At 44.5% G+C, this 13,708-nt stretch overlaps 1 protein-coding gene across 2 annotated transcripts in view; it reads right to left on the bottom strand.

The window, feature by feature from the left end:
- Positions 1-1,385: 1,385 nt before the first annotated feature.
- Positions 1,386-13,708, bottom strand: part of ncanb (neurocan b) — a 122,700-nt gene continuing 110,377 nt past the window's right edge. For both annotated transcript variants that reach the window (XM_056414984.1, XM_056414985.1), the window contains 5 exons: positions 11,330-11,488; positions 7,549-7,631; positions 7,293-7,437; positions 2,783-2,965; positions 1,386-1,861 (listed from right to left, as the gene is read on the bottom strand). In XM_056414984.1, coding sequence (XP_056270959.1) covers positions 1,707-1,861; positions 2,783-2,965; positions 7,293-7,437; positions 7,549-7,631; positions 11,330-11,488 — 725 coding nt within the window. In that variant the 3' untranslated portion in view covers positions 1,386-1,706. The remainder of the gene's footprint in view (positions 1,862-2,782; positions 2,966-7,292; positions 7,438-7,548; positions 7,632-11,329; positions 11,489-13,708) is intronic.

Here is a 13,708-nt window from a genome sequence, read left to right as displayed (position 1 = left end):
GAGCCTCTTTGTCTTTTTTTTCTCCGATGTGAATATCACTCCACCGGAGGAGAAGGTAAACCATTTGGAGGCGGGGCTACGATACGTCACCCTTTCCGTTCAATGACGACCATTTGTCGGCTATTATATTTTGGTAAAACGTGACGGTAACTTTTTCATCGTCACGGCGGCGCATTGTTTACACAGAGTGCGACACATTTCGATTCATTAACAACGGACCCGATAACAACGTCTCATGTAAGAGGTGAGGCTCGGTCATCTTCCACGCGGATAATCTCAACCAGGAAGGATTTTTCCGGTTAAGACGTGTGGGATGTGATGAATTATTCAGGATTCAGGAGCGTTACACACACACAGCGCATTGAGAATATCCGTCTCACTCTTCTACAGCGAGAGGATGGTTGAAGGAATAAATACCAAAAAGTATTGCCGCGTTCGCACAGCTGCACGGAAACAGGAATGTTATTTGAATGTTCATTTTCATTAGCCATGTGAACAGCTAAGTAGGAATATTGCCTGTTTTGGAATAAGGGCAGAAGCTGGAATTACTTTTACATGTAAACATAGTAAATATTGATAAATAATCTCACATTTTGGTGCGATTAAGCTCTTTTTTTCTTCATAATTCACGATGTCCTCATACGGGAGGAACACAGTTTGTCAGTTTCAATTCAAAACTATCAACCTGTCAATTCCGCTACTTCCATCTGTTGCTAATGAGAGAGGTCAGTCGTTTATTTTATGTATTATCATTTATTAAAAAGGTCATGTGTAGCGATCGAACAAAAACATCAAAGACACAAACAAACTACAAGAAAAAAGGCGAAGCAGACGTGGGATCGCTGAGACGGACCGACTCCAGAGGCTCCACCGCCTGAGGGACTGGTAATGTGTGATGACATGTGTTTTCCATTTTCCTTTAGGGGGGGGGGGGGGGGTTGCATCTGATCTAAAGTAACTGTCCCACAATGACAAGAAGATACAACGCTAACAATCAAAGAATTCAATGACAACCGCGTCCGATCAAATAATCAAATAATCTGTTTCCAGGATAAATCGCTTAAAGTCGAGTACAATGTCTTAGAAAAAGCAAAAGCAGGAGCAGCGGAGTCGGGGGGGAGTGAACACAGGACGAGCGTTTGTAAAAAAAAAAAAAAAATGAACGCGGCTCGAGTCGAACGACGCGGACGTCGACCTCGACTCGTCTGATTTTGGACACGCCCCCTTTTCGGTGACGTCCTTCCTATTGGTAGTTTGTACTAAACCGCTTCCCTCCGAAGAATATCCGACGTTGATCTCAAAGGTGTGTTGTTGTTGTTGTTGTTGTTTTCAGGTCGTCGTTGAGCTCGGGGGGAGAGGGAGGGGGGGCGGGGATGGGGGGGGGGACAAGTCAGGACGAGAAAAAGATCAACAGCGAGAGAGAGGAAAGTAAAAAGAGTATATTGTTGTCCCGACGGCGCCTGGCGGCACTTTAGCGGGCCTCGATGCTATGATACAGGCTGACTCGGAAGAGCCAGGGGGGGGGGGAAGGGGGCGGAGCTAAGGGCGGGGCAGTGCAGGGAAAGGGAAAGGGGGCGGGGCCTCGGGCAGAGAGTTTAAGTGGTTTTCCGGAGGGAGGAAAAACAGGGCGAAGACGAGGAGAGACGGGCGCAACCGTAGTGGAGGAAGAGAAAAGCAAAAACAAAGGGGGTGTGGTTATTTTGTTTTCAGACGTGGGCGTGGGCGTGGTTGTGGGCGTGGCCCGGCTCTCCTCCGTGGCGCCCTCCCACTCTGTGGCCGTGCCTCTTGTGCTTCCTGCGCTCCCTCCGGCCCTGGCGGTGGCGGTGGTGGTGGTGGCGCCGGTCGCGGTGGGCTCGCCGGGCTGATGGAGCAAACAGACAACGACCCGGGTGAGAGAAAAACACACGACATGTTCTCCGTCGAGGGTTTAGATGTTTTATCTGGCGTTATTTCAAAAAATAACATCTACACGCCACTGGGTGGGATATTGCGCAATGTATATTGTCGGCAGCTTTTGAGATCTTGCTATTTTCATAATAATAACGAAGTGAATCTTGCAATGTTAATGAAAGAGACACACACTGTGATGCTCGTAGAAACAAACAAACAAACAAACAAACCGAAAACCCACTGACGTTACGTTAGAAGATGTGTTTTCTTGCTTAAAGTTCAGAGAAAACCTCATTTCAGGACAAATTATTTGGCTCTCAAAATATTCAGGTTGTTTACCTTCTGTTGTTGTTCTTGGTGGATGTCGCGCGGCTTATTCAAACTAATGCATATTGTATCCTGATGTGTACAGAGAGGGTCCCCCGGGGGAGGAGGGGCCCCCGAGAGACAGCGTCTCAAAAACCTCCACGGGAATAAATATGATAATATTTGCTGCTCTTGCAAGTGTTTATCCTTTATTCTCAAACTGGAGTCAGAAGGTCATATTTCTCTTTGGCTTTAAGCTTTTGAGTATAAATCCTTTGTGTCTAATAAGTCTCAAAAAAGAAGCCGTCCACCTCGAGCACGAAGCTTTTCCAAGGAGCCCCTCCCCCTCCTCGCTGAGCCCGGGGGATTCCCTGAAGTCTGCAACCACACTAATCTTCTGACTTGCAATTATTAATAATGAGAGCGGAGGGCTGGAGGGGATGAACGCACGCGGTGACGGAGGTGACGTGGTGACGGCGGTGACGGAGGTTCTTACGGTGGCGCTGTGCTAAAAATACGAAAAATGTAAACGTGGGGAAAAAAAAAGACCTAACGAACGTAAAAAATACCTGAAAATCAAACTCACATTTTATGCAGATGATTTTGGGCCGGTCCCACTTGCCGTTGGCGCGACACTTGGCGGTCGGCACGTGGCGCTGCAGGAAGCCGTCGGCGCACTGGTAGCGAGCCACCGAGTGGATGTCGTAGTGGGAGCGTTTCCGACCAATCAGGAAGGTGTTGTCCACGGTGGGCGGGGCTCCGCAAAGCACTGCGGGGGAAGGGGAAAGACGGGACACCTGTTTATGGGCTCGGCTCCATTCAAGACGTTTAAATGTCCCATGATGCTCTCTGCTTTCAGCACATTGTCACAGCCGCTGACGGCACACACATCAGCGTGTGGACTCCGCGGGGGGCAGAGTGGACGAGTTTGGTAAACCCGACCTTTCAAGACGAAACGCTCATCGTGCTTAAAGGATGAGATTCACTTAAATATTCTAAGAGTCAAAAGCTTAAATAAGCCATATTTGTTTCTACTAATAACGGATTAATAGTGTCACTAAATTGTCTCGTAGATGTTTTTTTATCTCCAGGTGCAACGACAACTCTGGTATGTGTCGCAAATATACGATAAAGTTCCTACTGCTGGAGGCGGGACCTCAGCCGCAGTCCTGCGCTCTCATTGGCTGTAACAGACTCCCCGACAGGTCCAATAGCCTGCTCGATATCTCGGACGAGTCTCTCTCTTGTTTTTTTTAAAGGGAATAATTTGCAAGAGTGTGGGTGAAGTGATGGAGGAATTAAGGAGGTGGAGATTGAAGGTGAAGAGAAAAGAAGACCTTTTTTTAAGTGCTCTTAGCTTTATATGTTTCCTTATTCAGAATCTAGAACAATGAGTTTACAGTGATGTATGTGAAGGGGGGAGGGGATGGTAATTTGCGGCAGCTGATTGAAGGAATTAAAATAAAGTTTAGCCGACATTAAGAGGAAGTTACTCCTGCTTGCGTGTGTGTGTGTGTGTGTGTGTGCTTCAGCTGTGAACTTGAAAGCAGCATGTTCCCAGAGAGCCAGGAGGCCGTCAGTGTGAGTTAGTGGCCCGGGGAGCTGGTGCTGGTTCCTCTCAGCAGGCCTCAAACGCATCCGCACACCCACCGTCAGCGCTGTGAGGATGGACCACACACACACAGAAGTGTGTGTGTGTGTGTGGTCCATGTGTGTTTGTGTGTGTGCGCGATCGTACCGAAAAAAAGGCAACAGCGCATGACTCACCTGTCAGTTTTACAAATGTGTTTTTGAAACGGAATAAACGGAAAAGATAAAGCGTTGATGTTATTGAGCTGATGCTGGGTGGACGGAGCCGGGCTGTTGTTTCCCTCGGCTGTCAACACGTCCTGGAGGGCCGACTCCCCGGACCAGAGGTCGACCTTTTATCAGTGATGTCCCCCCACCTGGGAAATATGGTTCATCCCATAACCAGCGCAACATCATTTATGGTAGAAAAAAAGCTTGAAAATATCCAGCGTTGTGCCATCGGTGTCTGATTTAATATAGAATATGTGAAATTCAATTTATGAACATACACTTATATTTGATTGACTATGTATTGAATAGCTTTTTTAAAAGGATTTTTAAATGAATTCTAATTTTATATAGATTCAAACAAAATCTCACGTACCCCCTGTAGTACCTTCACGTACCCCCAGGGGTACGCGTAAACGATCCTGGTTAGCTCTGTTTCTTAACGACGGCTTTTTAATTCATGCAACAGTAGCCGCGCTCCGAAAACCATAAAAGTGGATTTCATTTGTGAAAACAATCTTGCTGAACACATTTTTTTTGCAAGTTTTCGTAAAAGTGATTATTGAGCAGCTCCTTGGAGGTCCAGTGGGTCGTGGACCTCCGTGGCCCTGAACCCGCCTGTAACCACCTGTACCAGCGATGTCGAAAGGACTCGACCGGGTCCCTGTGGGGAACTCTGGATCGACCACTGGAGTATTTATTACATTGGAAATATAAATAGCTGGTTCGGTTATTCATATATTAATAAAGAAGACATTTGACAGTTTAACGCCTCACAATGTGCATCCTACAATCACTACATTACCCACCGATGGACAGATCAACGACACGACAGCCTATCATTTCCCCCAAAGCACTCTGGGGAATATGTCACGAGGAATTAGACGTGCCGTCTCGGTGCTGAACGCTCTCGCTCGTCTCGTGGGTAATTTCCCCTCTCGGCCTTCGCCGGCGGAGCTCAGAGAGTACGCGACCCTCTTGTCACTCGAGTCCATAATGGAAGTGGAAAACGTACTCCGGGCTCCCGCTTTCCATAAAAACAATGAAATACTGCTTCTGAATGTATTAACGATAAAACATCGACGCGAAGAGATTAAAAGTCAGTCCGGATCACAGAACGAAAACAAAAACAGGAATCTGGACGACCCGGAGACCCTCACGTCGACGACCGTCTGTTTATGCAGATATCTGTGCGGCTCGACACGTCGACGTAGAGATGGGAGAGAAGCTTGGAGTGACAGAGGAATCTGACGGGGAGGCGGCGGGAGAAAAGGATGAAAGGGAAATGGTGATTGTAGCTGACTGATTAAGCCTGGAGGGTGGGCTGGAGGCGGAGGAGGCGACGCAACTTCCTGCTTGTGGGGGAAATCCCCCTTTATCAATGTGAATCAATGATTTACCCAATGTAAATCAATGTAAATCAATGGTTTACCCGATGTAAATCAATGGTTTACCCGATGTAAATCAATATAAATCAATGTAAATCAATGGTTTACCCGATGTAAATCAATATAAATCAATGTAAATCAATGTAAATCAATGGTTTACCCAATATAAATCAATGTAAATCAATGTACATCAATGATTTACCCAATGTAAATCAATATAAATCAATGTAAATCAATGTAAATCAATGTAGATCAATGTAAATCAATGATTTACCCGACGTCAAGGGATTGCATATCAAATAAAGGCCAACTTTCTCCTGGATTTCTGAAACCAGATGTTCACATCTTAAGTGAAACAGTTTTCTGAACCTCGTCTCCACGACACACTTTCCCTTCAGCGACCGCGAACACGAGGACGATTCCTCTGCTTCTGCTTCCTCAGTCGTCTGAGATCTATGATTTATAGCTTTTCTTGTAACGCTTGAGAGTGAAAGAGTTTCTACGCCCACAGCTAAAAGCACAAAGCTTGTTCCAGCCCAAGCTCGGGGGGAGGGGGAGGGGGGCGGGAGCCTCTGGGACACGGTCGTTAGACCTGTATGCACACACGGAATCACGTTCACAAAGTCACGTTCACAAAGTCACGTTCACAAAGTCAGAAAACGGGCTGAAATAAGGGAGGACATTTTGTTTCGTCTTTTCTTTTTCTCGCTTTCGATTCTCCCGTCTCGGGTTCTCAGATCAAAGCGCTGACAGGTTGTTTCTCTCTCCGTCTCTCTTCTGTTTTATTTATCCGGTGTCTCCTCAAAAGGCCTCTGCCTCTTTCTCAGGTACCTACTTCTCATCCACTTGCTTCCTGTCTGCTCACCTCTCCGTCAGTCATTTTAATCTCCTGTAGAAGTCACTCCTCTCTTCTCCTCTCCTCTCTTCTCCTCTCCTCTCCTCTCCTCTCTTCTCCTCTCCTCTCCTCTCCTCTCCTCTCCTCTCTCTCTCTTCTCTCTCCTCTCCTCTCCTCTCCTCTCTCTCCTCTCTCCTCTCCTCTCTCACTCCTCTCTTCTCTCCTCTCTTCACTCCTCTCCTTTCTCTCCCCCTCTCCTCCTCTCCTCTCCTCTCTCCTCTCCCCCTCTCCTCTCCTCTCCCTCTCTCCTCTCCTCTCCCCCTCTCCTCTCCTCTTCTCTCCTCTCTCCTTCTCTCCTCTCCCCTCTCCTCCTCTCTCCTCTCCTCTCTCTCTCTCCTCCTCCTCTCTCCTCTCCTCCCTCCTCCTCTCCTCTCCTCCCTCCTCTCTCCTCCCTCCTCCTCCCTCCTCCTCTCCTCTCCTCTCTCCTCTCCTCTCCTCTCCTCTCCTCCCTCCTCTCTCCTCTCCCTCCTCCCCTCTCCTCCTCCTCTCCTCCTCCTCCTCCTCCTCCTCTCCCTCCTCTCCTCCTCTCCTCTCTCCTCCTCTCCCTTCCCTCCTCTCCCCTTCCCTCTTTCTCCTCCTCTCCTCTCTCCTCCTCTCCTCTCCCTCCTTTCCTCTTTCTCCTCCTCTCCTCCTCCTCCTCCCTCCTCTCTCCCTCTCCTCCTCCTCCCTCCTCTCCTCTCCTCTCCTCCTCTCCTCCTCTCCCCCTCCTCTCCTCCTCTCCCCCCTCCTCTCCCTCCTTTCTCCTCTCCTCTCTTCTCTCCCCCTCCTCTCCTCTCTCCTCCTCTCCTCTCCCTCCTCCTCCTCCTCCTCCTCCTCTCTCCTCTCCTCTCTCCTCCTCTCCTCTCCTCTCCTCTCCCCTCCTCTCCTTTTCCTCTCTCCTCTCCTCTCCTCTCTCTCTCCTCTCTCCTCTCCTCTCCTCTCCTCTCTCTCCTCTCTCCTCTCTCTCCTCTCCTCTCCTCTCCTCTCCTCCTCTCCTCTCCTCTCCTCTCCTCCCCTCCTCTCCTCTCTCCTCTCACCTGTTCCCTTCTTGCAGACGTAGGGCAGGTTGTAGTTGCACGGCACGTCGTTCCACCTCCCGTTCTCGTGGGCGATCATAACGACGCAGTCTTCTCCTCCGGCGAAGAAATTGTCCGGCTGGTTTTCACGCCAGTTCTCATATTGCTAAAAAAAAAAGAAGAAAAGAAAAGAAAGAAAGAAAGGAAGAAAGAAAGGAAGTCCCACGCTGAGACACGCGAGTGTATCTTCTGACATCTCACTCCTCCGCAGACTCACCAGGTCCATCTTGTCGGTCCACTGGAAGTCGTCCTCCACCGTACGGTCGTTCAACCCGATCCAGGTGTTGTCGTGGCTCAGCCCTGAGTGTGTGTGTGTGTGTGTGTGGGGGGGGTCACAGGACGTAGTTATACACAGCAGACGGGAAATAGACAAGAAATAACACCCGACGATGTAATACGATCCGAATTAAAAATGTGCGTTAAAGCCCGGTGGGTGGAAACACAGCGAGCGTTTTGGGGATTTGGATATATTTCACGATCGTGAGTCCATCTGTGTGAACTGTTTAAACCATTTCTGCAAAGGTTTAATTAAAGGGTTTAATTCAATGTTTGCGCTCCCCGGTCCGAAGACACATTCGATAAATCAATCCATGAAGCAGAACGCGTTACGAGATGAGACGCTTCGGGTCGACTCAGAGCTACATGGATTTTTTTGCCAATACGACAAAAAAGCGCTGACGTTGCACGTTTCTGAATCCTAAACACGGCTCATGTCGGCCTCGCGTCGCGCACAACGTGACTACACTAGTTTCACACAGAAACGTCTCCTGGGTGAAAGTCCGGTGTTTGCTTTTTTTTCAATTCTGACGTGACATTTTTATATTTCTTCTGTGTGCCGTCTTCATTTACTCTTACTCAGTAACATATAGACTGATATGTACACATATGAACAAAATATATATATTTTTAAAAGGTACAAATGTAAAAATGATTAAAATTACCCTCGTGGTTGTAGAGATACAGACTTTTTAGTTTGGGTATGCACTTTTCAGGGCAGAGGCCTAAAAAAAAAGCTTGGTTAAGCTCCTCCCACCAGCGTTGCGTTTATTTCCTCGTTATAATACCGACGTGAGTGAAGTGAGTGAAGTGAGTGAAGTGAGTGAAGCGCTCACCGATGTTTCATATCGGGCCTTTTGGGTTATTTTACGTTGTCTCGTCTCTCTCCAGCCGAGAGGCGACGAGATTTCTGTTTGTGCGAAAGTTAAACGATCCCTCATGGTGTTTTGGGTTGATCTCATTTGTGTGTGTTTTTTTTTGGGGAGTCTCAGCGTGCATATGTAACGCAATTTCAATCCCGGTGTATCTGCTCAACATCATTACCGGGCCCATTAATCTCCCTAATGGCTCCGATCCTCTTATTGCAGGGGTGGAGACGGCCATATTTTTTTTCTTTTCGAGGTAATTAAACAATCTTTTTTGTGTGTGTAACCGGGGAAGAAAAGATGAGCGCCGAGGACGGATGTCAGCATCCCGGCGTCTGAAGGGGGGGGGGGGGGGTTGGACTTTGATCCACGAGCGTCCAATGGGAGCATTTCTTACCTCTCTATTTAAAAATAAGTGCCAATTTGGTCTTTCCAGTTTTACCCACCATGGGGATTTATATATACAGGACTGTCTCAGAAAATTAGAATATTGTGATGAAGTTCTTTATTTTCTGCAATGCAATTAAAAAACAAAAATGTCATGCATTCTGGATTCATTACAAATCAACTGAAATATTGCAAGCCTTTTATTCTTTTAATATTGCTGATTATGGCTTACAGCTTAAGAAAACTCAAATATCCTATCTCTAAATATTAGAATATCATGAAAAAGTATACTAGTAGGGTATTAAACAAATCACTTGAATTGTCTAATTAACTCGAAACACCTGCAAGGGTTTCCTGAGCCTTGACAAACACTCAGCTGTTATAAATCTTTTTTTTTACTTGGTCTGAGGAAATATTAAAATTTTATGAGATAGGATTTTAGAGTTTTCTTAAGCTGTAAGCCATAATCAGCAATATTAAACGAATAAAAGGCTTGCAATATTTGAGTTGATTTGTAATGAATCCAGAATGCATGACATTTTTGTTTTTTTAATTGCATTACAGAAAATAAAGAACTTCATCACAATATTCTAATTTTCTGAGACAGTCCTGTATATATATATATATATATATATATATATATTTGTTTTACCATGCGGCTGAACTCGGCTCCGGAGGGCGCTCTTCGGCGGGGAGCTCGATAAAAAGTCCCGCGGGCGCCGTTCACATCAGATCCAGACGGACATTCATCACCGAGTTACGGCGATATGGTAATAATAAAGTAGACCGGTGGAGATATTAATCAATAACGCAGCGTGGAGCAGACAGCAGAGGCAGCGCTGGTTACATTATGTGTGTAATCGCCGTTGTTTAAAATTGATTGGCGACTTCTTTAAATGTGATTGGTCGCCGTGAGCAATGTTTCTCGAGTTATAAGTGTTGTTCGGCGGTTTTTTTGGTACATCAAATTTAAAAAATGTTTTTCGCTAACGTCTGTATCTGGTGATGGATTCAGATTATTTGAACTCTTTTCTCCTCTTTTTTAATGACATGTTGTTGTTGTTGTTGTGTGTGTGCGTCTGTGGCGGTGCCGGGCTCAGGCCCGAGGCGACACTCAGGAAATAGTTTCTGTAAAAAAGTGAGCGACCTCTAGAGACGAAGGTCAAATCTGGCAGCGCATTCACGGCAAGATGAACTCTAATCCCTTTGAAGTTTTTTCCAATAATTACCTGAAACTAAATTCACAGATTCTCGGGCGTCGGGTCCGGGTCGATACCGAGAACTGGACCCACACCGACGTTTGATTTATGAGCCGTACGCCTCACTGAGGGGAAGTCAACGGGATCAGGCTCGACTGAAACATGGCTTTACTTTGTTTCACAAAATGTAACAATTAAATACATATTTATATATATATATATATACACATACATATATATACATATTTATACATACATATAGATATGTAGATATACATATATATACATATATATACATTTTAGTTGTGTATATATATATATAAATATATATATATATACACATATACATATATATATATACATACACATATACATATATGTATATATATATATATTATATGTGTATATATATATATACACATATACATATATATATACAGGACTGTCTCAGAAAATTAGAATATTGTGATAAAGTTCTTTATTTTCTGTAATGCAATTAAAAAAACAAAAATGTCATGCATTCTGGATTCATTACAAATCAACTGAAATATTGCAAGCTTTTTATTCTTTTAATATTGCTGATTATGGCTTACAGCTTAAGAAAACTCTAAAATCCTATCTCATAAAATTTTAATATTTCCTCAGACCAAGTAAAAAAAAAGATTTATAACAGCTGAGTGTTTGTCAAGGCTCAGGAAACCCTTGCAGGTGTTTCGAGTTAATTAGACAATTCAAGTGATTTGTTTAATACCCTACTAGTATACTTTTTCATGATATTCTAATATTTAGAGATAGGATATTTGAGTTTTCTTAAGCTGTAAGCCATAATCAGCAATAAATCAGAATAAAAGGCTTGCAATATTTCAGTTGATTTGTAATGAATCCAGAATGCATGACATTTTTGTTTTTTTAATTGCATTACAGAAAATAAAGAACTTCATCACAATATTCTAATTTTCTGAGACAGTCCTGTATATACATACACATATACATATATGTATATATATATATATATATGTGGTTGGATTGTCCGTTCTGGGCTACCGTAGAAACACAGCGGTCCTCTACCTGCTCCCTGTGTAGACATGAAGGTGAGTGACATGCGCGCTGGCCCTTTAAGACTCTACAAGGAAAACTCATCGATATGAGGAGACTTCCTCACCCAAGTCCAGCAACTTATCTGCTTAGTTTAGGACTTCCTGCCACATTTACACAGGCTACAATGTCCTCGCCTCCTCCTCCTCGCCTCCTCCTCGCCTCCTGCACCCACCTCCGATGAAGCTCTGCTCCGCCAGGCTGTGGATGCTGGCCAGGTGGCCGCTGTGCTCCCTGCAGTCTTTCTCGGCGTCCTCCCAGGTGTGCCTCCGGCTGAAGTACCTGTAGCAGTGGCCGTGGAACTTCCTCCACGTGTGCTCGCAGCCCTCGGTGTCTGCAGGTGTGTGTGTGTGTGTGTGTGAGGGGGGGGGAGGGATGAAGAAGGAAAAGACAGTGATTAGTCGATCGGATATCCATGGGAAGAGAAATGTGGGTTCTTCAAATCGTCAAAACACCCACAGCCGACAGATGCAGAGGAATAACAGGAGGAGGAGGAGGAGGAGGATTTAGGACGAGCATTATTTTTTATTTCCTTTTTGAATATTGCTGCCCCTCTCTCTTCCTTTTTCCATTGGCCTCCGTGGCGCTCTCTCTCTCTCCTCTCCGTCCCTCCATCTCTCTCTCTCCTCTCTGTCCCTCCATCTCTCTCTCTCTCTCTCTCCTCTCCATCCCTCCATCTCTCTCTCTCTCTCTCTCTCTCCGTGTCTTCTTCCCTTTGATTTTTCTTGGACTTTTTAATCCGCAGCAGAGGAAAGCCGGCGGTGAGACGGCTTAGACCAGTGAAAATGGGGAAAAAAAAGGCTTTTAATCCATTCAAATGACAACAATCCTCAGAAAGTGCTTCCAGCGCACGGCGCCCGCTCGGTAATTAAGCCCCGCCACAGTGCTGTCAGCACAACTCCCTCCTTCTCCCCCTCCTCCTCCTCCTCCCTTCATCCCTCTCATCTATCGTCCCTCATCTGTCTCAGGGGTTAGCTGTACAGTTCAAATGTGATGCATGTGTGTGTGTGTGTGTGTGTGGCTTTGGCTTCCATTCTGGACATGCTCACACACGTGGGTCGGCTAATGTGACTGGATATGTGTAAATGTATGTAGTGTTGATGTGGTTCAGGTCCTGTCAGCTAAGCCACCTCCGGTCACCCAGGTGTCCCCCCCCCCTGTGGTCTGGGGATCAGGGGAAAAGGCATCAGCTTTGGCTCCCGACAAATGTGAAGCGACAACGGTAAATTGCTCGGTGCCAGATTGGTCCGTATGGGGCCTCGCTTAGTATGCAGAGAGAGAGAGAGATGCAGTTTGAAGGGGAGGAGGAGGAGGAGAGGACTCCATTATGAAAAGCCCTTATTTCATACTGTAATATGGAATAAGGGCCTTCACGCCGCACTGAGAAGTGCTTTGAGGAGCGTCAACCTGCTGCTTTGTTCTAGGCTATTTCAGGTGCGATGACGCAACGCGAGGTGCTCTGGATCACAGAGAGGGGCTGCTGGGAATCAATATGTCTACTTATTCCATATATATATAAATATATATTTATATATATATTTAGATTTATTTATATTTATATATATATAAATATATATATATATACACATATATATATGTATATATAGATATATAAATATATATTTATATATCTATATATTTAGATTTATATATATTTATATATATATAAATATATATGTATATATATGTATACACACATATATATATATGTATATATATACATATATATAAATATATATATTCATATATAAATAAAAATAAATATTTATATACTTATTTATAAATATATATATGTATAAATATATACAAATATATATATATATATATATTCCACATCTTCTTTTCTCACATGCTCAAAGCATCAGTTCGCACACAAACGCCTCCAGTGAGCAGAAAAGTGACAGACGCTCAGTGACTGACTGATGAGCGACGCGTGAGAAAACTTTAAAAACTACTCGTGTTTGTTCTCGGGAGGTTTTTTGTTGTTGTCAATAAACAAACTTTTACGAGCAGTTTTCTGTTCTTTTTTCTTAATTTCTCATCTTAAATAACATTTTCTCATATTCAATAAATATACATGAAGCGATAAAACAGCTGGAACAGCTGTTACGTGAGGACGGCTTTCTTTTCCCGTGACAGGAAGACGGTGGGTTACCGCGGTGCAAAGGATCATGGGAGAAGGTTGGTGTCACGTATGAAAAGATCAACCCTGTCGGCGAGGAAATGATGTTCCCTCAGAACTAAACTGAACTTTCTATTACGGATATTTCTTCCAAATTATAAAAAATTTAAACATAAAAAACATAAAAAGATTGCTTTTTTAGGTGTGGGAGAACAGAAACAAGGTAAATGTACATAATTCAACTTATACCGAGCTCCAGTGAACCAAATATTAGTATTTAACTGGTTTTCAGGCACGTAAAATATGACTGTTTTCTACTTTTTATATATATTTCTCTATACAGCTCTTTTCATTCTTGAACTTTAGTGATTTATGAAGCTGCTGTATTTAATATGGCTGAAGTATCTCGTACTTTCCAAGATAATAGTTTTC

Source organism: Pseudoliparis swirei, chromosome 5, assembly GCF_029220125.1.
Source record: "Pseudoliparis swirei isolate HS2019 ecotype Mariana Trench chromosome 5, NWPU_hadal_v1, whole genome shotgun sequence".
Taxonomy (NCBI): Eukaryota; Metazoa; Chordata; class Actinopteri; order Perciformes; family Liparidae; genus Pseudoliparis; species Pseudoliparis swirei.
The sequence above is the reverse complement of the archived record's forward strand: the minus strand, read 5'-3'. Positions and strand labels throughout refer to the sequence as shown.